Source organism: Chelonoidis abingdonii, chromosome 10, assembly GCF_003597395.2.
Source record: "Chelonoidis abingdonii isolate Lonesome George chromosome 10, CheloAbing_2.0, whole genome shotgun sequence".
Lineage (NCBI taxonomy): Eukaryota > Metazoa > Chordata > Testudines > Testudinidae > Chelonoidis > Chelonoidis abingdonii.
Genome location: NC_133778.1, coordinates 60,727,357 through 60,750,709, shown reverse-complemented (window position 1 = coordinate 60,750,709; position 23,353 = coordinate 60,727,357). Strand labels below are relative to the sequence as shown.

The window sequence follows — 23,353 nt, the reverse complement described above, 5'->3', positions numbered from 1 at the left end:
AAACACGTTATTTTTCTGGCATGTTGGCAGGGAAGGCATGTTTCAAAGAGGGAAATATTATGGGGTACTGTTGCTAACTCAGAGGAGACATACCTAGATGTTTTCTACCTAAGTATCGCCTATGTTTTGTCCCATTATTGCAAGAATCCATGAAGTATCTAGTTTCTTTTGACCCTTCATTCATTTGGGAATTGATTCAATGAACTTTGAAGTCAATGGGAAGACTCCCACTAGCTTCAATGATCTTTGGATCAGAGCCCAAGCGCTTGATTCTGCATGGTGTTGAGCAACCTTTGAAAGATGCTGTGTGCTTCTCTGCAAGTCAAAGAAGCTCAGCGCCTTGCAGGATCAAACCATTGCACACTTTTAAAGAAGTGAAGCATAACGTGTAGTGCTTCCAGTCATCCTCAAATGAATCAGTTAATTAAATTAAATTTTTTTGCTCTACTATGTAGCATAGTCCAAATTAAGTTACTAAGTCCATCACATAGCATAAACCAACCATACTGTTACATAATTCTTTTTAATAACAGAGTTATAATTATATGAACAAGGTTATAAGGGTGCCAGATGCTCCTTAGCAGGGAGCCTAAATTATTTAATTGATTTCAAGAAGCAACCCACTCATGTATAATACCTTTTATCATCTAAAATGTTAATTCTTATCTCAATGAAAAGTAGCTTTCTGTCTTTCAAACATGTAGGAATGAGACCACTGGAGGGAAAGTTGCAGAAGAGCTGAAATGTTGCTCCCACTCTGCTCTCTGCCACCCACTCAACAAAATAAATATTGCCATGAAAAATGGAATTTGATTCAGGGGCTTTGCCAGGATCTTTTTTTAAAATCTGAGATAAAAATTGTAACAGAAAAGAGTAGAGGTAAAATAATGTCTAACTACACCCACTATAAAGGCACAACATGCAATATGCGAAAACAAATGTGTTTAAAGAAAGAGACCAAATGTTAGCTAAAGGTTAGTACTTCGCACTGGTACATAGGGGTTGACCTAGGTTCATTTCCCAGTCATAGTTGCCAGGCTGGGGGAGCTACCAAGTAATTGCACTCAGCCCTAGAGGGGAGGTAGTGCTCTCAGTCAGCTGTGACTCCTCTGGCTGAATAAGCAATGCCATTTAGAAGCTGGGAAGGGATCTCCACCTAGTCCCTTTTAGGAAGCAGGACAACTGTTCTGCAGTTCAGTCTCAGGTCCTTCCGGGTACAGGAGGAGGAGATTTAAAGTTGGGGTGTCTGTGATGTGGACTCCTTAAGAGGAAAATATAACAGAAATAAATAGTAATCTAGTAGGCGGTGTTTTTATCCTTTTTCTCCTTGCTTTTAGCTTTTGTCTACCACAGTGAAGATTGTACAATATAAGATAAAGAGTTTATGGAGAATTTTATAAAAGGGATGGGTGAACTATGAAGAATTTCAGTTTTGAAAATCTCACTGTTTTGGGGGCTGCAAAATTAATTGTAGTTTGCAGGGTGTTGTGCAAAAAACAAACAAACAAACAAACAAAAAAAACACACAAGCCAGTGTGTGTTTGGTGATTTAGATTAAAACAAGCATGGTTTTTACATGAAGAAATTTTGTGATGCTTATTAGGGACGGAATCATCCTTTAATATGCAAGGATAAGGTAACAGAAGGGGACAAACTTAATATATTGTTTGGTACATACTGAGTATACTTGAAATTTCACCGCACTATTCTGCGCCTTTTCCCAGTTTCTGTATGTATTTTTGACTGTCACTCTCTGCTCATCTTTTACTCCATAATTCCAGTGTTTTCCCTGCATTTTTTTTAAATTATCTTAAGAATAATAACTCAACGCTATTCAGGCTATTCTCAGACTTTCAGGATATTTGTGTGTGTTTAAGATGAGGCAAAATGAGTTGTTTGATCCCTAATGTAAAGATTACTTCTAAAAAAAAATTTTTTTTTGCAGCTGAGAAATATTTGCTGCATGCTGTAAAGTCATGGCTTATAAAACTTTCCAATTGCCATCAGTCCACTTGTCGTAGATAAGTATTTGTACTTAGATAATTCCAGTATTCACAGTATTTCTTATAGTGTCATAAAACATTTATCTTGCATAGTTCTTATACCAGTATGTGAATAGATACTGAGACACAGTGGACTGGAATAAGGAGCATTTTAAAACTTGGAGTAAGAAACCTTTGTGGATTCTGGCATTTGTTTCTTTGCAATACAGTTCTTCAACTATACCAGAAACGGAATGGGTATTTAATCAAGATCCACTCATACTACTGGGGCTTCGGTATAAGGGAAAGGCCCTACGCAAGGTCTGGGAGGGACAGAGTTAAAAACCTTCCTCAGACAATCAGCTCTGCACTCTGTTAAACAGCATGGATGGGTAGGCAAGTGTTTCTTACAGAAATTGGCAGTAAACACTAATATCCTTCACCCTTCAGGGATTCAGACTATCAGGGACTAAGTTGGAGGAGACAGTGAGAGAGGAAATACTGATGTCTAAGAAAGAAGTAGGGATTTCTTCTTGCTGTTGCTACAGCCAGAATGACTAAAGTCTGACTTGCTTTATAATGTTCACTTTGGGATTCTGTCTAAACACCATTACTTTATATATTTACTTTGGATTATGATTGAGGGGCATCTTCTGGGACAGTAACCAAGAAAAAGCATCAGTAGTTTGTTTGGACATTTGAGGGCCAGTACATTTTGCTAGACCATTCTGTTTTTAAAATGCACATCTCCTCACAGGTGTTCAAATGCCAAATCTTTTGGTAAAGCTGTCCTGTCTCTGACCAGCTTGTCACTACATATGTTAGTAAACTGTGGGTCAAGCTAAGTAGGAAAACATAGCTACTCAACAGTTTTCTTCCAACTCTGCAAAATATTACAATACCTGATCAAATTTCAGCTGTTGAGACTAATCTGTCTATTGCTTGAACGTCTAGAATTTCTAAACTTAATCTAAAACCCCTTGATACACCAAGTGCAAACTAATACATGAGTCAAAATCAGCTGTCTGACTCCAAGGACAGGCTGGCTATTTTGTTTAACTTTTGAGTTTACTGTACACAAACCACCAGTTAAAATCAGTATGAACTTGAATGGGTTACTGAGAATTACAAAACATTTTTCCTAAGGCTGGTCTAAGCATTCAATAAGTTTACATCACTATGACTACAGATAATATAGCTAAGAATACAATAATCAATATCTGAAGTAAAAAATAGGGTTTTTTTGTTTAACATTTTAGTTCATTTTTGGACCAGAAACCCATTTATGTGGTACTTAATGAAATTTCGAGGGAATCTTACACATTCATGGTATGTCCCTGGAAAGGTGTGTGGCCGGTGACTTGGAGAGACAAGCAAGAGTGGAACAATTCTTACAAGGCCAGTATTGCAAAGGCACTCAGCATGCCCTACTTCCAAAGATACCACCTACCAGGGAATGCCCTCTGTTCCCCACTAGCAGCACAACCAATCCTTCTGATGCTACCAAGCAGGGTGTGTCAACACACCAGCACTCTTTGGGCTGTTCTTTTCATCAATGTTAAATGACCAAACTTATCACCTACTGCAAAGTAGAGATTAGATTTCTCTAAAGAAACAAAATGTTTCTTTTTAATGTACTTCAGCAAAGGTGCCAGACCTTATCAGAGATCTACCTTTTGTGGATCACTATGCACTTTTAGCTCATTTAGAGCAAGACTTGCAGATAATGACTTTTCGTTATGCAGCAGGCTAGGTTAACTTCGGCTTTACAATTAGCTTTGCAAAGACCGGGGTTATATACCATCTGCCATTGAGCCAAACATCTAGCTCACTGGTACAGTAATAAACACAGTGGGAGGAATCTGGTCTTTGTATAAGAAAGTACAACTCATCGGCAGTGCTCGGGGTCGTAGATTCCATTCCTGATTCTATTGCTGACTTAAGCCCAGATTCACAAAGGTATTTAGGCATCTAGCTCTCATGATTGTAATGGAAGTTAAAAGAACAGGAGTACTTGTGGCACCTTAGAGACTAACAAATTTATTTGAGCATAAGCTTTCATGGGCTACAGCCCACTTCATCGGCTGCATAGAATGGAACATACAGTAAGAAGATATTTATACATACAAAGAACATGAAAAGGTGGAAGTACCCATACCAACCTTAAGATGCTAATTAATTAAGAGAAGCTATTATCAGCAGGGGAGAAAAACTTTTGAAGTGATAATCAAGATGGCCCATTTTGGACAGTTGACACGAAGGTGTGAGGATACTTTAAGATGGGGAAATAGATTCAATTAGTGTAATGACCAAGCCATTCTCAGTCTCTGTTCAAACCTAAGTTAATGGTACCTAATTTGCATATTAATTCAAGTTCAGCAGCTTCTTGTTGGAGTCTGTTTTTGAAGCTTTTCTGTTGCCAAAATTGCCACCTTAATGTCTGTCACTCACATACCTCTGAGGATCTGGGCCTTACTGCAGGACCTGAGTTGTAGCTGAACTCCTCAATGGGAGGGATAGCTCAGTGGTTTGAGCATTGGCCTGCTAAACCCAGGGTTGTGAATTCAATCCTTGAAGGGGCCATTTAGGGATCTGGGGCAAAAATTGGGGATTGGCCCTGCTTTAAGCAGGGGGTTGGACTAGATGACCTCCTGAGGTCCCTTCCAACTGTGATAATCTATGATTCTCTCTATGCCCCAGTTTACCTTTCTCATGGATTTTAAGGCCAGAAGGAACCATTGTGATCATGTTGTTGAGGGGTTCTCAAACTTCATTGCACTGTGACCCCCTTCAGACAACAAAGTTGTCTTGCCCCTGGGTGGGGCAAGAGAGGGCTGGAGCCCGAGCCCTCCTGTCCCGGGTGAGGGTGGAGCTTAGGCTTCAGCTTCAGCCATGGGTCCCAGCAAATCTAATGCTGGCCCTGGCAACCCCAGTTTGAGAACTGCTGATCTAGTCTGACCTGCACGCTGCAGGCCACAGAACCTCACCCACCCTCACTGTAAGACTGACTGTCATGCAAACCCCATAATGCCCCCTGCTGCTCAAGTACGACCCTGCCAGTGCTTTCTGCCTCAATTTCCTCCACACACCAGTCTGTGTCAGTGATGTGACTCAGCCCTCCTGCCATATCACAAACAAAAACTTAACCCCTTAAAGGATAGCAACAAGCCAAACTAAAAACTCCGAACAAACAAAAAAGTTTCTCGCCTTTCAAGGCACCTCTTCAGCTCGTTCTCTGGGCTTTGTTCCCAGCCCCTTTCTGGGCTACTTTTGGTTCTGGGATAGAGCACGCAGTCCCCAGGTTGGTTCCAAAGGAGTATCATTTCCAGTCCTTGCTGGGCTCTGTTCCTGGCATCCTTCACTGCTCCGGTATAGAGCACTAGGCCTCTGGGCTGGTTCCCCTGGAGTACCCAGCCTCCAGCAATCCCTGGTTCAGGGCCTTCCACATGAGCCTACCCACTGGGGAGACTGACCTCCCTCAGAAAGTCAGGTAACAGCTTAATGGATTTAGTCCCCACCCTCACAGTCTCTGAAGCAGCTAATGAATTATGGTACAGGTGTAGCTGGTCCTATCTCCCCTTAAAGGCTTCAGTCATTCTATAACACTGATGTAATAATCCCTTAAATAATTATTATTGATAAAATGCTTTAAGACTGTTGGATGAAAAGCATGGTGTAAATACAAAATTAATAACTGAATGAATCATCCCAAGAAAGATATTCAAACAGTGTAATTTTTTTGAAAAATATTTCTGAAGCTGTTAAAGAAATTGCTTTCCAAGTATTTAGCTGAAAGTTCTTAGTATCAGATTTTGAAGAATCTTAATCAAGGACTCTGCATATCCAGGGAGATTTTACATTAATTAAAGTATAACTTCGTAAAATGCAATTCCAGGGGATAAAATAATAAAGTCCTACTGACATGAAGAGTACTGAGCACTTTACCATCTTGGTCTCAGGATCTGGATCTTTGTGTTCACCCTTCAAGACCCATAAAATGACCTCAGGTCAACAAGGCCTATGACACCCTTAGCACAGGCAAATACGATGATTTCCTTTTGGTTAAAGTAAGTGAAAGTGCAGTTTTAATGTAAAGATCTCACCAATTTTTTTAAATCTTAGATGGGGTCTCCAAAGATTGTTTATGTTTAGAAACCTGGGTTCAACCTAGGTGATAAGTTAGAGATGCAGTTACCACTGGGCAGGACAGCAAGTCCATTCAATCACTGAACACTTTAGCATCTGAGATGTTCCTTTCTGGACCTGGTATAAAACTTTGGCTGACTCCAGGTTGGCCATTTCATTCAGAGGGTGAAAGTGGCAACAACCTTTTAGGCAAATAACCCTTTTATTTTATTTTATTTTACATGTGTCTTTCCTTGAAATGAAAGCTGTTTTCAGGACTTGTAACAAAAATCTTCAATTCTGGGGTAGTTTTCACTTGCTGAATGCCAAGGGAGCTGTTTTGTGGATACACAGTGTGTCATGCAATGTGATGCTTCTTCCTCACATTGTAATCTGTCCATTTAGACATTGGTTAGTTGTTAATATATCTAAAAAATTTCATATGGAGGACAGTACAGCGTTTGGATAGATAGACTTCAATTATCAGGGGGTAGCCGGGTTAGTCTGTATCCACAAAAACAACAAGGAGTCTGGTGGCACCTTAAAGACTAACACATTTATTTGGGCATAAGCTATCGTGGGTAAAAAACCCCACTTCTTAAGGTGCCTCTGAAGAACTGGTTGTTTACCTACGAAAGCTTATGCCCAAATAAATCTGTTAGTCTTTAAGGTGCCACCAGACTCCTTGTTGTTTTTTATAGACTTCAATCACTGTCTAAACTGCAGTATCTTGGATATGGGATCTTCCTTTGCCTAGCTGGAATTCAAAAGACCCTAATAAAGTTATGTTAATTTTAAGACACTAATTCTGGTGGAAATTTTATATAATCATTTGAATCTAGATCATTTCCTTTGGGGAGCAAGGTATTTATATCTATTTGGGTGATCCTTCTGATTAAAGATAGAAGACATATGTTGGCAGTAACAGTTAAGACCAAGAAAGGAACTCCATTTGTTTATGTCTCCAGGAGGAGAAAAAGATTTTGGTGCCTATATTCAGAGCTCAAAGCTATAGACAGAGCCATGGAAAAGGAAGAATACTTTGCTATGAAGAATAGAATTTCATTGTCTCAGTGGAGATGGAGAGAGAGACCCATTGTCAATTACTGAATTAGACCATGATCCTGCACTGGGATCAGGTAGTGTAGATTCCCCCAGCCCTATGTGGGTTCCAAGGGCTGTAGTGCCACCCTGAATGGGCGCAAGTGTCTGCACTGCTAGATGCTGCAGAACTGGAGCCATAGCGAGAAAGTGAGCAATGAAACAGGGAGAGAAAAGATGATACATTATAAAATGTACTTTAATCACTTAAGTCAATTGTAAGTTAGTACTTAATTGTAACAGTTTGTGGTACATTAGTAAATGAACAGTAATATACTGAAGAATATTCTATAAAACTAATTTAGTCATAGATCTCACTATGGAATCTGCTATAAAATCTTTGCTGGGAAGAGGGATGAGACAGTCAATTTTTAATGCCATTTATAAAGTGTGCAGTTTAACAAAGTGCACATTACCAAGGTTCTATTGTACTTTCTTCTCCAAGAGTTTTACATTTATGCTTTTATTTCTTTGAAAGGATTTTCACTTCCATATACTGCATATGCCAGATAGGTATAAAATTTGATGTTACTAACCAAACAAATGAATGTCTCATACACATTTATTGTTCTAATTTCTGGTTACTACCACTGACACCAGAAGAACAGCTTTATCCTAGCTCTGTATGGGAAGTTTATCTTTTTAGCAGTGAAGATTTGTAAGGAAGCTAGTTGAAGCACCAGCTAGTAGGATTATTTTATAGACTTGTCTAACTTTTTCCTTCAGGAATGGGATATCTGACATAATATCTGGCTAATATCAACAGAACATATGGCTTCTTTTTAATGTACCTCTCAAAAAAGGCTTTTAATTGATTTTACATTTATACACATTGACAGCTGTCGGAGGTGTCATTATTTGCAATGAAATGCAGCTCCCAGGAGCTGAAGGGACATTTCTAATTAAGAAATTGCTGAAGATGTGAGATAAACAGTTTGGGTGTTTGAGGGTGCTTGTGTATAATCCTTGGTATTATTGGTCTTTTAGAGAGGCCATTTTTATGTATTATTGTATTTAATCACTTCCTGAGCACTGACCGTGGGCTCAGCCCCTATGCAGAGCAGGATGTAGAAGACAGCTTTGCCACGAAGAACTCACAATTGAAGAAGACAAACAATAGACAACATTGGCACGATGTCTTGTCTTGTTTTGTGGGCAGAACAGCAGCAGTGCCTACTGGTGAATTAAGACTAATAGGCTGCACAGGAGAAGCATGAGGAAAGGAAATGAAAGATAAGAATGATGCAGGTGTGCCAGACTGAGATAGCAAGGACATTCCAGCCATAGGTCAATGTGGAAAAAGGCTCAGAAATGGAAGTGAGAGAGATCCACCATCATGGTTAGGTATAATGTTGGTTTGTTTCACTACAAAGGCACTGAGAGATTAAAGGGGAGCATTCACCACATTATTTCTCTATTCTTTTGAATCTAACTAAGGCCCAGTTTACATTAGAAAAGGTATGTTGGTATAGTTATACCACCAACCTCCACCCAGGGTAGACACAGCCTATAGTAGAGCCCACTTAATAGAAACCCAAATATTAAGAACTTCTGTTTAATAGCAACATTTTGCTGGGAACCAGTCCCATAAGACTTTAATGTCAATGAGATTCGGATATTGGCAATAGCATGCCTCTTATTAGCAACATTTTTTGGAAGAAGGTTGCCACCTGCAGGTGGGTATGTGGGGCTGCAGCCTCAGAGAGAAGCACTGGGATATGCCAAGCATGCCCTGCAGGCAGGTATGTGAAGCTGCAGGCAGGGCAGGAAGTGCTGGGACCTGCCTATCCTAGCTGCAACTGTGCAAACCTGCCTGCAGCTAGTGCTCAGACCACCCTAGCAGTTCCTGCTGGGGCTGCAGCCCTGCAAACCTGCCTGTGGACAGGGGCCATACAGACAGTAAGAGGCTGGGGGGTGTGTGTGTGACAGAGTAACTAGTGTGACCAGATGTTCCGATTTTATAGGGACAGTCCCAATCTTGGGGGCTCTCTTTTATAGGCACCTATTACCCCCGCCCCCATCCCAATTTTTCACACTTGCCCTCTGGTCACCATAAGAGTAACTCTCCCTGTGCTCTCTGGGGGCTGCACTGCCATGGGACTGCATGTAGGGAAAGAAGTGCAGGAACATGCTGAGCCCTGATTCCCAGACAGTGCTCCCTGTGAAAAGCCCTGGGTTTCAGGCCCCCTCTCTTCTGCTGCCCTGAACCCAAGCAGATTTGCAGGTCTGCATTCAGGAAAGTATCTACCAGCACTTCCTTCCCTGACTCCTGCTCCACAAACCTGCCTATACTACTATACCAGCAAAAGACTGCTTTTTCCCATTACAGCTTATACCGGTTCCCTGGACAAAATAAGCCATAACAAGAGAATTCTTTTGACAGTGTAACTACGTCTATGCTAGAGCTTTTGACAGTATAAAAATGTAATTAAAAGTCACCACCACCACCTCTACGCTCTCTCCATCCACTCCTAAGTGAATAAGCCATACACTTCAGAGACAAGTCCTGCACATGACAAACCTCTTGGCCCAGATCCTGAACTGTATCAGCATCAGCACAGCCCAAGGTTTAGGGGTAAAGGTGTCCCCAGCACAAAACAGTGTGGCCTCTACTTTACACCCAGTTGCCCGGGCACCAAATTAGTAGCAGCAGCCAGGCCACATCCTCTGGGTCACAATGGGGAATGGGAGATGTTTTTCACTGATGAAAATATTCATGCTTTCATTTCTCACGACATATAGGAGAGAACATAAAAAGACAGGCTTAGCATTTCAATAACTTATGAGCAGAACATGCACCAGTGGTATAAGGATGTTATCCCGCAACTGAAAGAACTACTCATTGAATAGTTCAACAGTAAATTGTTTGGCATTTTGTCCATTTACATGTGTATATTTTACTATGCCATTACAGGTTCTTATATTCCTCTTTCAATGAATATTATGTTGAAGATGTGCCTGGACCAAAACCGCAGATCTGACTATTCCACTTTTTGGTTAAGTCCAGGTCCAAATCTAAACCATTATTAAAGCAGAGTTTAATTAAAGTGGATACGGTTTGCATCTTGGGGACTATATATTTAAAATTCACATACTATTTAAAATTTTCTCCTCAGTTATCAGCTTTATTAACACCAATTAAAAATCTAGTAGCAAGTCTGAACTGGACAAGACAACCCAATCCGTCAAACTCAAACTAAGATAGTGACTATTATATATGTAGCTTTCACCACATTAATCTTTTTACTCCACCAAGAAATTAAACTATTATATTCATTAATAACATTTTAATGAAATTCTAAAAGGCTCAATTTAACAGTAGGCTAGTATTCTTGATCTTCATGATTATTATGTGGGTTACATCAGAATCTCTCTCTCTCTTTTCCTGATGGTTAACAATGTAGAACATTGTGATGATTAAAAACAATAAAATGAGTCTTGAGTGAAATAAGCAAGTATATAGTAACTAAGCCACTCCCCTTCCAAAACACCCTAAATAAGAGACCAGGTTTAAATTCCCTAGTCCTGGCAATTTCAGGCTCTCAATTGCTGATCATGGATATTATATCATGAAAATCTGCATAAAAGGTTTAAGAAATTAGTATCATAAAATGGATTTGAGTATGAAATATGCCAATTTTTTTCTTTCCCTCATATATTTACTGGTGTTTACTTCTAAAACATTTTATTTTAATATATTTAACATTTAATATTAAATAAAATGTTCTGGGAGATTGATATACACTGGTGCATGGGGGAATGTCCTAATGTGGGAAACAGATTTTATTTTTGAAAGCTATAATAATTACATACAATCAAAATGTATGAGTAATATTTTAAGCTGATTTTGATTTGTGCACTTTCAATTGTGCATTCAGTTTTCAAAGTTGAACTGTGTCAAAAAACAAGAAAATTGGGAAAGAATTACATGAAAATGGATTTCACTGTTTTTGGAACTTGGGAAAATCTGTCAGCAGTAGTTTTACAATTTTTGCTGTAACTAAAGCTGGGTTTTGAGAGGAAAAAACCCAGCTTTCTCTGCCCCCAAAATGCTAATGTGTTCACTGCAGTGAAAGCGCAGCTTGCTGTACTGTTCAGTCTTGATGTGAATTTTACACACCAGAGCTCATTGCTACAGCAAGGAGTCCTTGACAGGGAGAGGGTGTCAGAAGAAAAAAATATTATATACAAATAATGCAATCTCTATGGCATCTGCAGTTTTTGGAATGCTTGGCTGAGTGCTAAACAAAACCACAAAACAAAAAAATCCACATTTAATCCAGTGGGACTTTTGCCTCAATAAGGGACAGCCACACTAAGAGGTTTTTGTAAAAACATCCTTTGTGTAGAAAACAAAGCCAGAAAATTTTCTGCATTCCTATAGCTGATTAACAAACTGGGCAAATAAATGAAAGCAACATCCAAGTATAGCTGGGATCCACAGACTAAAAGGTTTCATTGGATAGCCTCTCTCCACAACCTTAGTGGGGTTTGACCACATACTAAGTGGCTGAAATGCTCCCCATGGTTCTGCTGCCTTGGTTCTACTGTGCACTGTAGCAGCATTGCTGGGGAAACTGAGGGAGGCATATAAGAGTTGATTTTAAAATGCAGAAACATTGAAATTCATGAACTAGGCTTCTCCTACCCATCCTTTCACATTGTACCAGTCTCCATAGCACAGCCCTCTAACCCAGTACGTAAATTGCAAACTAGCAGCCAGATTAATCAGTTCAGAGCAGCACAAAGCAGCTGAAATGATGTTCTGGAATATCTGCCCTTAAAAAGAATGTTTTAAGATTGCTACATCACATCTTCAACTCAAAAATATCATGTAGCACCGCTGTCTTTGGGTTTCTTATTTAGTGTTTGTATATGACATTTTTAAGAGTTTTTTTTAAAAAACAAAGACATTCCAAGGAGGAAAAAATTAAGATGGAGATTGAGAGGACATGTCAGAAATTTAGAGTAAGATATATTACAGGACTGTTGTAATTATCCCAAAACCAAGCACTGGAAAGCCAGGATATTAAGAGTTAAGGTTACACTTAAAAAAAAAAAAAATCTATAACATGCTGAGGTTTGGAAATGCACAGTTAAAGCACTCAAACAACCTTAACTCTGCCCTGTCGTGATGCTATGCATAACCATATAATTAAGGGATTTTAGTATCTGTGGTCCCAGATAAAATTAAATGGATATTTAAAGATGCTCAGTTTGTTTTTTCCATATTTTTCTCTTCGTGGTATCACTACAAGGCAGACTCAAGGTTGTTTGAGTGCCTTCGCTGTGCACTTCTACAGCTTAATATGTTCCAATTTTGTTTAAGTGTAACCGTAACTCTGAACGTTCTGGGTTTCTAGTGCTGGATGTTGAAATAATTACAAACTCTCTACAGTGTATTTTACTCTAAATTACTGGTATGTACTCTCAACCGTGACATGTTTTTGTCTTCAAAATATGATATCAAAACCGTGGGTTATTTTGAATGCAGTGTAGCTGTAATACAGCTTGGCTTTAGGAAAGCCAATGATTTAGCAGCTCATCAAATTCTACTAGAAAAGTAAATACAAACAGTATATGAAAAGTATCACATGAACTAGAAACTGGATTATAAGTAACAGGTAGCATTAAACAGTAGCATATTAAGTTAATAGACATATGTCTTATCAGTTGGCCTGGGTAACTTCCCCTAACATCCCCAGATATAGTGGGGAAATCAGCCTCCCCCCGGGCACTGTGACTCCATCCTCCTACAGATAGTATTTCATGAATCCAGGGTCCATATTGCAAGAGAGGATGTAGACTGGAGCAGCTGGGTTGGGCAGAATACTCAGAGCCACCCCTCTTGTAGAGGTGAAGCAGAAAGATCCTTTTAAAATTAATTCTAAATCTAACTAATTACTTGCAAATTCTCAAAGTGTATTTTATACTCACAAGTGCTATAATTCTGGGAAGGATATACCATAGATATCTTTGTACATACAAGTACTAGAACTCTTGCTTTAAATGCAAAGCTCAATTCATTGTTAACCATGAATCTGTGACTAACACTTTCATAATGTTCTCTCTCTCTTTCACCTTTCATTTGTTTTGGATTTTTTAATCTCTTAGGTCCCAATCCTGCAATAAGCTCTGTGTTTACTGCAATTGACTATATAAGCACAGAATATCCCTCCACGCAGAGCACTTTGCAGGATCAGAGCCTTTGATGGCAAACTTTTCAGGACATGACTATGTCTGAGTAAGCAGGGTCTAAGTGAGCTCTCTCCTGGTATCTAGTGATGAACTGGGGGGGAAAAGACTTCAGGAGCAGCCTGTATTTGCATACACACACCTACTCTGCTCAGCAGATGGAGCTGCTTTGCCAAAGTGATCAATTCTGGCTGGTTTGGGGTTACAATTAATTTTTTAATTTAATATTGGGGTAATGAAATATTATCCTTATTGTATGAGTAAAGGACAGCAAAACTGTACTTGGTATGGCCTGACTGATGGTCACTTTAAATGTAATCTCACTTGAAAAGCAGAGGAAAGGATGCCAACTCCCAGTTAAAGAGACAGAAGGTAGAGACAGTTGTTCCTACTTACCCACCCTTATGGACTCTGTTTAAACAGTCCTAGACACCATCTGACCCTCTCTTCCCCTCTCCAGTGTTTAGAGACAGAGCTGATTGGACTCTCAGCTGAATCAATGGTTCTGTTCAGTGATTACCAGAGCTGAATCATTGATAGCAGGTCTAGGGGCTAAATCTTTGACCTGGTGTGTGGACAGTGTTGCAGAAAAAGACAATGCGGAGGCTACACTAGCAGTGAGGTTCCCTGCTACACAGTGAAATCATGAAGAGCTGAAATCAGGAAGAGCTGGGCTACATGGTGGAACCTCAGCACATGGCCCCCCACACACACACTTCCAAAGTGGAAGGTGAACCCACCTCTGAGCTCTGGGTCTTTGCTGACTAAGGACAACCAACTGTCAATGGGATGTAGTGAAAGGAAAGGGGAGTGACATGTTAAAGGGACATTCATTTGTTGGACTTTCACACTGCAGGGTGGGAAACTGAGGCAAAAGACATTGTCTATATGTACTGTGGATTGGGTGTTTGCTTGTGGTTACATGCATATGAATCATGGTTGTGGAGTTTTCACACATGAATTCCTGGATTCCTTTCCCTGTTAAAAGTTTTCTTTTGTTATACACACACTCAGTGCTTGCGAGGGGGGAAGTATTGCCTCTTAGAGTTACACACAGGCCTGCAGACGGGGGGGGAGGGGGCAATTGCCCAGGGCGATTTAAAACAGCCCTGGGGCTCCTGGTTGCCGCTGGCACTGCAGCAAAGCTAAGGCAGGCTTCCTGCCTGCCCTCACTCTGCTTCCGCCCCCCAGTGCTGATTCTACAGCTCCCATTGGCCGGGAACTGTGGCCAATGGGAGCTGCGGGGGCGGTGCCTGAGTGCAGTAGCATGCAGAGATCCCCTGGGCCCCCCGCTTAGGAGCTGCTGCCAGAGGGGTGTGCTGGTCGTTTTCAGGAGCTGCCTGAGGTAAGCGCTGATCCTCTGACCCCTCCAACCTGCTGCCCCAACATAGAGCTCGCACCCAAACTTCCTCCCAGAGCCCAGCCCTGCACTCTCCCACACCCACACTCTCTCCCAGAGCCTGCACCCCCTCCTGCACCCAAACTCCCTCCCAGAGCCTGTACTTTGCATCCCCTCCTGCACCCAAACTTCTTCCCAGAGCCTGACCCCGCACCCAAACTCCCTCCCAGAGCCTGCACTCTTCACCCCCTCCCATACCCAAATTCCCTCCCAGAGCCTGCGCCCTCCCACACTCAAAGTGCCTCTCAGGGCCTGACCCTGCACCCCCTTCTGCACCGAAACTCCCTCCCAGAGCCTGCACTCCACACTTCCTCCCACACGCAATCCCCATGCCCCATCTTGCTGAAAGTAAGCGAGAGTTGGAGAGAGCGACAGAGGGAGGGGGGATGGAGAGAGCAGGGGGTGGGGCTTCTGAGAAGGGGCAGGACAAGGTGTGGCCTCAGGGAAGGGGTGGGATAGGGGGCAGGGCAAAGGTCTTTGGGTATCCAGCAGTGCAGCCAGCATCTCGCTGGGCGCCAGCCAGCATCTCGCTGGGCGCCAGCCAGCGCAGGCGCAGCACAGCCCAAATGTCAGGCAGACTGCATCTGCCTGGATGCGGCTTGTGTTTGCGTGACAGCCCATTGACTGTTCTGCCCTGGAACCCGGAATTGCTGTCGGTGGGTCTGGGTACCCAGGATCTGTTAAAGGTGGTGGTTAGTTTTCCCAGATCACTGGGTGGAGGCTTGAGCTAGTTCTGTTTTGCATTGTTTAGAAAAACTCCTAAATACTGAACCTGGCCCTCCTTGCTGCCGACTCTGGCAGAAGGGTTACATCTGCACAGAGTTTAGCGCATTTTGGGTGCTACTACAATATAAATAATAATAGTGCTTGGAATAAAGGTTAAAAGAAGGTGATAAATTGTTTGCATGACTCAGGCTGGAACAAAGTAATGAAATGAAATTAGGAAAAGATAGACTAAATATCAGAAAAAACTTGGAAATGGTATGATCTGTTAAACTGTGGAGCTAGGATCGTTTCTAAAGCAAGTGGTGGAAGCTATGTTGCATGAGTTATTAAAAACTAGACTAGACAGCGTGATAGAAAATATATCATAGGGAGCAATCCTGTACAGGAAGGGGTATAGATTAGATAACCTAACAGGTCCTATTTCTTTAAGTTTCATTATTCTATAAACTTCCTAAAGATACTCTATAGTAATTTAAGCTACTAGACTTGATTGGAAATCAAGAGAGTATAAATTAAACGTAAAGACAACTAAAGGACGTAATTTAGGAATTTCTGGAAATATTCTAAAACATAAATAGGTCACTTTGGCTTTGAACTCAGGAGAAGAAGAGTTGAAGGAGAATATGATGTTTGGGAGTCAAACCTAGAGCTGATTTATGTTGGCCATGTTGGCATGATAACTTTCACAACTTCTCCTCTGTTTTCAGACTTTCACTTATTTGTCCACTAAAAATGCCCAGGCAAACATCTCACCCTTGTACCAGAATTTGGCCACATGGCAATTTGACAGAGAGAAATAAAAAGATACATGAAAATACATCTCTTGCACCTGAAAGAAGCCAGCCCTGTATCTGTTCAGTAAAAGTGCCATTGTTTTTACAAAAAGTTAAAATCAAGAAGCTTAGATTGGCAAAAAAGAAAAGGGCAATGCTTCTCACAAGTTCTCAAGAATGAATTGGTGCAATTGACTTTAATGGTCCCATCTATTGTGTAAATACAGATTTATGACTTTTTAAAAAAATGGTCTGTGAAAATATATTTAAGGAAATGTACAATGTTAGTTAATGACCCACTATATCCTAATGATTCTTGAGATGTTAAGATCTGTGCTATAAATACATACACAAAAGGAATTGTTTAAAAATGTGTATTATTGATCTGATGGACTGAAATAGTTGAACTGGAGCCATAAAAGTTTCTTATCAGCATGTAATATTAATAAAAATAACAATAAAAACCTTTTTAAAAGCTTGTTATTCAACTAGTAAAGATACTGACTTATTTAGAGCCTTTATGGCTTGATGTTCAGTATATATGGATATTTAGACACAATTGTAAAATCTGTATGCACCAACTTCCTATTATGTCTAAGGGGATCATGATGAACGAATAAATGTTACCAGAAATAGTGCCTGGATCTCATGAGTTCTAGGCCTGTGTCCAAACCACTAGACCACAGCATCTCCTGCTGCCAAAACCCTGCCAAGCATTTAGAGTAAAATTTTCAAGAGCACCTAAGTGACTTAGGAGAAGGTCAATGGGACCTAGCTGCTCAGAGACAGATTTTCAAAAGTATTTTGGTGCCTAGATACAGACAGGTGCCTACAGAGTTTTAAGCACCTAGGTAGGTTAGGCACCTATTAGGTGCTTTTGAAAATCTGTCTGGCTACCTGTCCAGATCTCTACGTAGCAAAATACCTTTAAAAATCTGGCCTTAAGTCCTAGGTCCCATTTACTTTCAACAGGTCTTAGGTTCCTAAGTGCTTACAGGTATGTCTATGCTGCGATAAAAGACTCATGGCACAGCCACAGCTGGCCCAGGTCAGTTGGCTCAGGCTTGTGGGTCTCAGGCTGAGAGGCTATAAAATTGAGTGTGGACATTCAGGCTCCAGCCCAAGCCCAAGCCGCAATTTTATAGCCCTCTAGCCCAAGCCCCGTAAGCATGAGTTAACCTACCTGGGCCAGCCACAGGTCTTTTACTGCATTGTAGACATACACCATGTCACTTCTGAAAATGGGATCTTGTCACTATTATTCTCTCTCTATCTCCATTTTTCCCATCTGTTAAATTAGGTTACTAGTAATTAGCAAAAATTATTACACATATTTATTGGGTATTTCAGCAGGAGTTGTGGGGCAAACATTATCATCCCCATTCTACAGATGGTGAAACAGAGATGCAGAGCTTGAGTGACTTGCTTGGGAAGATGCGTTGTGATCTAGTGCATTAGGCTAGGGTATCACCATCAAGACACCCAGGTGTCAGTTTTCTACGCTGTCTTGCTCTGTGATTTTTTTTTTTTTAACAATATCCATAACTTCTCTGTACCTCAGTTATGCTACATGTAAAATGTGACTAATATTTACCTACCGCACAGGGCTAGATCAACCAATGTTTGAAAATCATGTTTAGATCCTTATGTGGAAGATGCAAGGTATCAACATTATATTTCATTAATACAAACTGAAATATAATTCCCATTCCATCTTCTTAATATAGATCTTTCATGCCACGCAACAGAAATTTCACACCTTTGTTAATCCTACTACCCACAATGGTTGGTCTGTTTTAAACTTCAGTCTCCTTGCACCCTCCTTAAACTACCTATACTCTACTGCATTAAGCCATGATAGATGTGGTTTTACGTTTTCTGCAGCGTCAAGCAAAACATCAAAATAAACAAGGTGAAATCTTGGCCCTACTAAAGTCAACAGCACAACTCCTACTGAATTCAATAAGAACAGGAATTGACCCACAGGATTTACGGCGCCTGGAGAGTCTTGGTTTTCTATCTGAAATGCAAAATATCCAGGATTTGTCATGTCAACCAGCTGTGATTATTGCAGGCATAATTACCCTTACATAGAGGGGGCCCAGGTTAGCAGGGATAAAGAGGCACAATTCAGGTTTGAGGGGATCTTAGCACTGCATTTCATACTTTTCAACACATACTTCTGTTAACTGCAAACTTAACTTTGAATATACTAACTTTCAAGATGTTTGTGTTTCTTCTAATATTACAGTGTTCCAGTAAGGTTCTTTCCCCCTTACAGTTGTACTTTCTCATCAATGACTTAACTCTATTTTAACAAAGACTGAGAATTTTGGATTGTTTATCAAATTTAATTTTGAATAAAGGTAATTATTTCAGCTACTTAACAAAAATTAAACACAAATGGACTATTTTTTTTTTACTGATTTTTCCCTTAAACTAAAGCTACATTAACTAGTCTTATTGAGGAAAAAGTTCTTAAATAAACTTCTCCACTGTGTGCGCACACACACTCACCAAACAAACAATTTAAAAATAACTCATCTGCTTTTAAAAGGTATTTATAAAACAACTGGCTCTTAGATAAACAGCATGTTTGACAACTCTGCCAACTGAGAATGTTCATGGCTAAGTAAGAAATGAGTTTCATGAGAATGCTCACATAACCTGAACTGCAGGCACTAGAAAGTGCTGCTATTTTATATTTATTTATTTCAAATTTTATGCCCAAAAGCTTCAGGAAGCAGAATTTAAAGAACAAGCAAGCAGTTAAACTACCCTGTTACAGAACCATTACAATGCACTGCACTAGCATTTGTCTATAACTGTGAAACACTGAGATAAAGAACTACTGGCCCATTCTTACAGAGATAAAGGAAAATCAGACTTGCATCCATGATTCAAATGCAAAAATACATGACCATTACTTGGAATTAGAAAAGCAAAGGTGCGATGTTTGTTTTTGTTTAGGTAGTTCGACACATTTTAAACTAGGGACCTATGTAAATAATTTTAAAATGCTGTTGTGAAACACATGACATTTTTCATCAGCAAAATATAAATAGGGGAATTACAATGAAGTTAAAAAAAGCAGGCCAAATATCAGGAAAACTTGCTAACAGTAAAATTGATTAGAATGGGGAATAATCTCCCAAGAAAAGTGGAGGAAGCCCTATCTCTTCAAACTCTTAATATTACATTTGACAAAAACACTGGCAAATGTACTGTAGAAAATAATCCAGTATTGCTAGAGACTGTAGTAGATGACCCTAGTACTTTAGTTCTTCTCCACTTCTTAAGGGGTGATTCCATTATTCATAAAATATAATTACTAATGCAGCACTGTGTAATTGACAATTGAACATCTTAATTAATATTAAATGTAAAGCAATTGCAACTACCGGTTATAATATTGTAGCAGTTTTTTTATTTTGTCTTGTTGCCATTTAGCCAATAACTGCCCAAATGAGTATTGACTGTGCACAAATTATCATTCTGACGTATACTGACTAGGGATGTATGGAGTAAACTGATTTATAAATTGAAGATTCTCCTAGAGAAGTGAGTTAGCACACCTCTGTAATCTGATATAATAGCATGCATTCTCATTGTTTAATATACTTGAATATATAAAGTAGTGTGAAAAAGTGTATGTGTATACAGACTTCCATTTGCATTTGAAAGGCATATACTGATTTTGAACTGAAACTGGATAAAGTGTATTTTTCATTTTTAGTTCTAAATGCCTTAAGAAATATGGCACACTCACTGATGTATTTACTTTTTGCATTTTAGCACCTTTTCCCATTAACCATGAATTTTACATACTTAAGAAGAAATTAACCTAAAAAATCATCATCCCAAATCCTGTAAGAAATTTTGAGGTGAAGGCTTGCTGCTTATACAAAGTTTGCTGAGTCTCATTTTGCTCTATCACAACTCTAAAAATTGTAATTTTCTCTTCATTGGCTGAAATGCAGAACCCCTTGTAGTATATTAAGATTCTCTCTGTTGATCTTTGATGATTTAAAAAGATAGAACAAGAACTGATATTTAAATATCACCAATACCAGCTTGCTAAAATTCTACTAATTAGATTCCAAGAAGCAATTATTCATTTGAAAAATCTAATCTATATACCACCATAGGTACCAAGTGTTCTAAATTGAATGTAGTGTTCTCTGTTTAGAACAAAATAACAATAAAACTTAACTTTAGTTAACAGAAGGCAAAGGCTAAATAAATATCCTGATATAATCCAGTATACCACATTACTTCGTACCCCTAAACTACCCCTAAAATCTAAGAAGTTCTTGCTTTGTTTCAAATTATTTTTGATTAAATTAATGATAAGCCTCCAGGATTAAGTGCCTCCAAAGCTTTAGTTGTTTGTAAAGTAAATAGTAGAAAGGCAGAAAAATACCCCCTCACCCCACCATGAGTTATACAGCTTGTATCATCTGAGAACAGGTATTGACTTCATGTGATTTTTGTAGCATCAAAGAAAACATATTTTGATTCTTCAAAGTGATCAGTGTTCACACTAAACAATTTTAAAGACCACAGCAAGTAAGTTGACATCATCATCCATAAAAAATGTGGAATACGACTGATGCCTGTTGGGACAAGTTTTAATCAGTCCCTTTGATATCTGGTAATAAAAAAGAAAAAGAGAAAGTGTTTCAATTTAGTTCTCTCCTCCTCAGCAATTTAGTAATCTATTTACTGCTTTCCATTCACATCCCTAACCCCTGTGTGTTTGGTTAGCTAGAAACTGTGCTGTAAGAATGTGAAGAATGTAAACAGCCTTTTATTGTCCAAAAGGATAGCAGTGTGAAAGAAATGTGTGCCTTATCGCAAGACTGCAGCTCCGTACTTCATTGCCATGATAAAGTGCTGAAGCAAAAAACATTACAAGACAAGCACAATCCAAAAACGGATTAGAATTTGACATAAGCTTCCTCAAAAACTAATCAATCAACTTATGCTGTAATATTAGAATCCAGTTCTTAAGGAGGGTGTTTAATCCCTTCAAGGTTTATTACACATTCCCTATTGACTATGGTGACAAACTTTCAGATACAAGACAGCTAGGAAGAGAGGCAGAACTTTTGCAGCATAAATCAGAGATAAATGCTCACGTAATTAACATGCTCCTTAAAAAAAGGCATTTTGAAATAAAATTAAAATAATATTTCCTTTGTTTTCAGGTAAGACTGGCAAACTCATTTTAAGGTTCTTTATTTTTTCCCCTCAAATTCAGTTTATTTTTCACTAATATCCCAAGAACAAGAATTTTATTTTCTCATTAAAAGGGGTGTGCTAGAGATCACACTCTTTACACACCTATTTCAAATGAAGCATCTCATTTTAATTTCATTTTGTAGCTCCAGCTTTTTAAATCTCTATTGCATAAACATACTACTTCAGTCACTCAAATTCTTTTGCATTTAACGTATAATTAAACACTACTACCAGGCACATCTTTCTGTATCTAATCCAAATGGACAGAAATCCTTGTGTGGGGTTCAACAAAGAATCATAAACTCTACAATAACTGTTTAATATGAAGTCAAGAAAACAGAAAAGTTCATAAGGACAAAATTTTAAGCCAGTGTTTGTCATCCACTTAGAATAGTTAACTAAATTGGTACTATCAAATGCTAACTGTGGATCTAGAATAAGGTTCAGAAGTGGAATTGTGATACTCTGAAGCATCACATAGCTTAGGATATTCAACATGTCCACAGTCACAGATATATCCTAAAGGCAGTTATAGCTTCTATTGTTAGAGAGCTTTATTTAAAATACAGGCCTTAGAAATGTGAAATCCCAATTAAACCTACTGAAAAATATTACCAAAAAATAGAGAAAACTATGGCACTCTAAAAAGAATCTTAATTTATGGGACTGTAACAATCAGTTACTTAGGTGCAAGTTGTGGCTGCCTTTATTGCATTAAAGTCTACTCCCTATTTTATCTCCAAAAGGTAGGCAGGTAGACCACAATGATTACCTTTCTCAAGTAACATGACAGCAGTTTAATGGGAGAGGATACACAGATTGTGTGTTAAGAACTCTTATTTAGTTGCTCTTAGAGTTGCACGAAACAAGCAGGCAGAAAAGAGTGTGTTAAATGCCAGCTCCTAGCAAAAAGGCACACAATCCACACCTAGCACAAATGTTTGACGAAGGGGCATGTGCTCCATTACTTTGGATATCTGAGACTGGTTACAAAAAACTAAACTCATCCTAAATAATTAAATAACCCCTCTGCAAAGACTCTGGGTTACGGTATTTCTAGCCTACATAACAACCTGCAAAGGAATGCTTGCTGCTTTTGACACAGAGATAGATGCAAACGCCTTTCAGAAACGCCTTGGCTATAGATTTCCAAGGGCTCTGCAGTTACTTCTAACATAAAGAATTTTTTAAAAAAAGCAGACTTACAAGCTGAAGGAAGCTCTGCACCACAATAAGAGGCAGGGGCTGCAGGTACATCATTCTGACTTGGAGTCTAGGAGATGATTTCCCTTACTTGGATCTTGCACATCTCCACTTGGGGGGCAGGACTGAATACAGGGACATACCACTGTGATCACCTTAAGCAAAACACAATCAGGGAGAAGTAACCCCCCAACCCATCCTCAGCGCAGCGCTCCGCTTGTCAGGCAGCGGGGCCACCTGAGCTGGCCACGGCAGAGCCCTCCCCTGCCGCGGCAGGACTGGACTGAGATGCGAGGGGGCCGTCACCTCCCCCGCCCCCGCGGGGGCCAGGCGACAGCGGCAGCAGCATCCCCTCTGCGCGCGCCTGCCGGCTCCGGAGCTGCCCACCCCGCGCGCGGGCGGCGCGAGGCAGGGCGGGGAGGAGCTTGGGCGCGGCAGGGTCCCCCTGGAGTTGGAGGCGGCGTGGCAGTGAGAGCCGGTCGGGGGCCGGAGGGGACCTGGGGCGGGGAGCCAGGCGCGCAGCGGGGAAGTGCAGCGGGCGGGGCCGGGCTGCACGGGGAAGCGCCGCTTCGGGCGGGCCGCGGGGCAGGTAGGGGCGCCACGGG

General features: G+C 40.1%; 1 protein-coding gene across 1 annotated transcript in view; it reads right to left on the bottom strand.

The window, feature by feature from the left end:
• Positions 1–23,014, bottom strand: part of NXPH2 (neurexophilin 2) — a 53,095-nt gene extending 30,081 nt beyond the window's left edge. Inside the window, exon 1 of the mRNA XM_032801703.2 lies at positions 22,752–23,014. Coding sequence (XP_032657594.1) covers positions 22,752–22,805 — 54 coding nt within the window. The 5' untranslated portion in view covers positions 22,806–23,014. The remainder of the gene's footprint in view (positions 1–22,751) is intronic.
• Between the last annotated feature and the right edge of the window lie 339 nt (positions 23,015–23,353).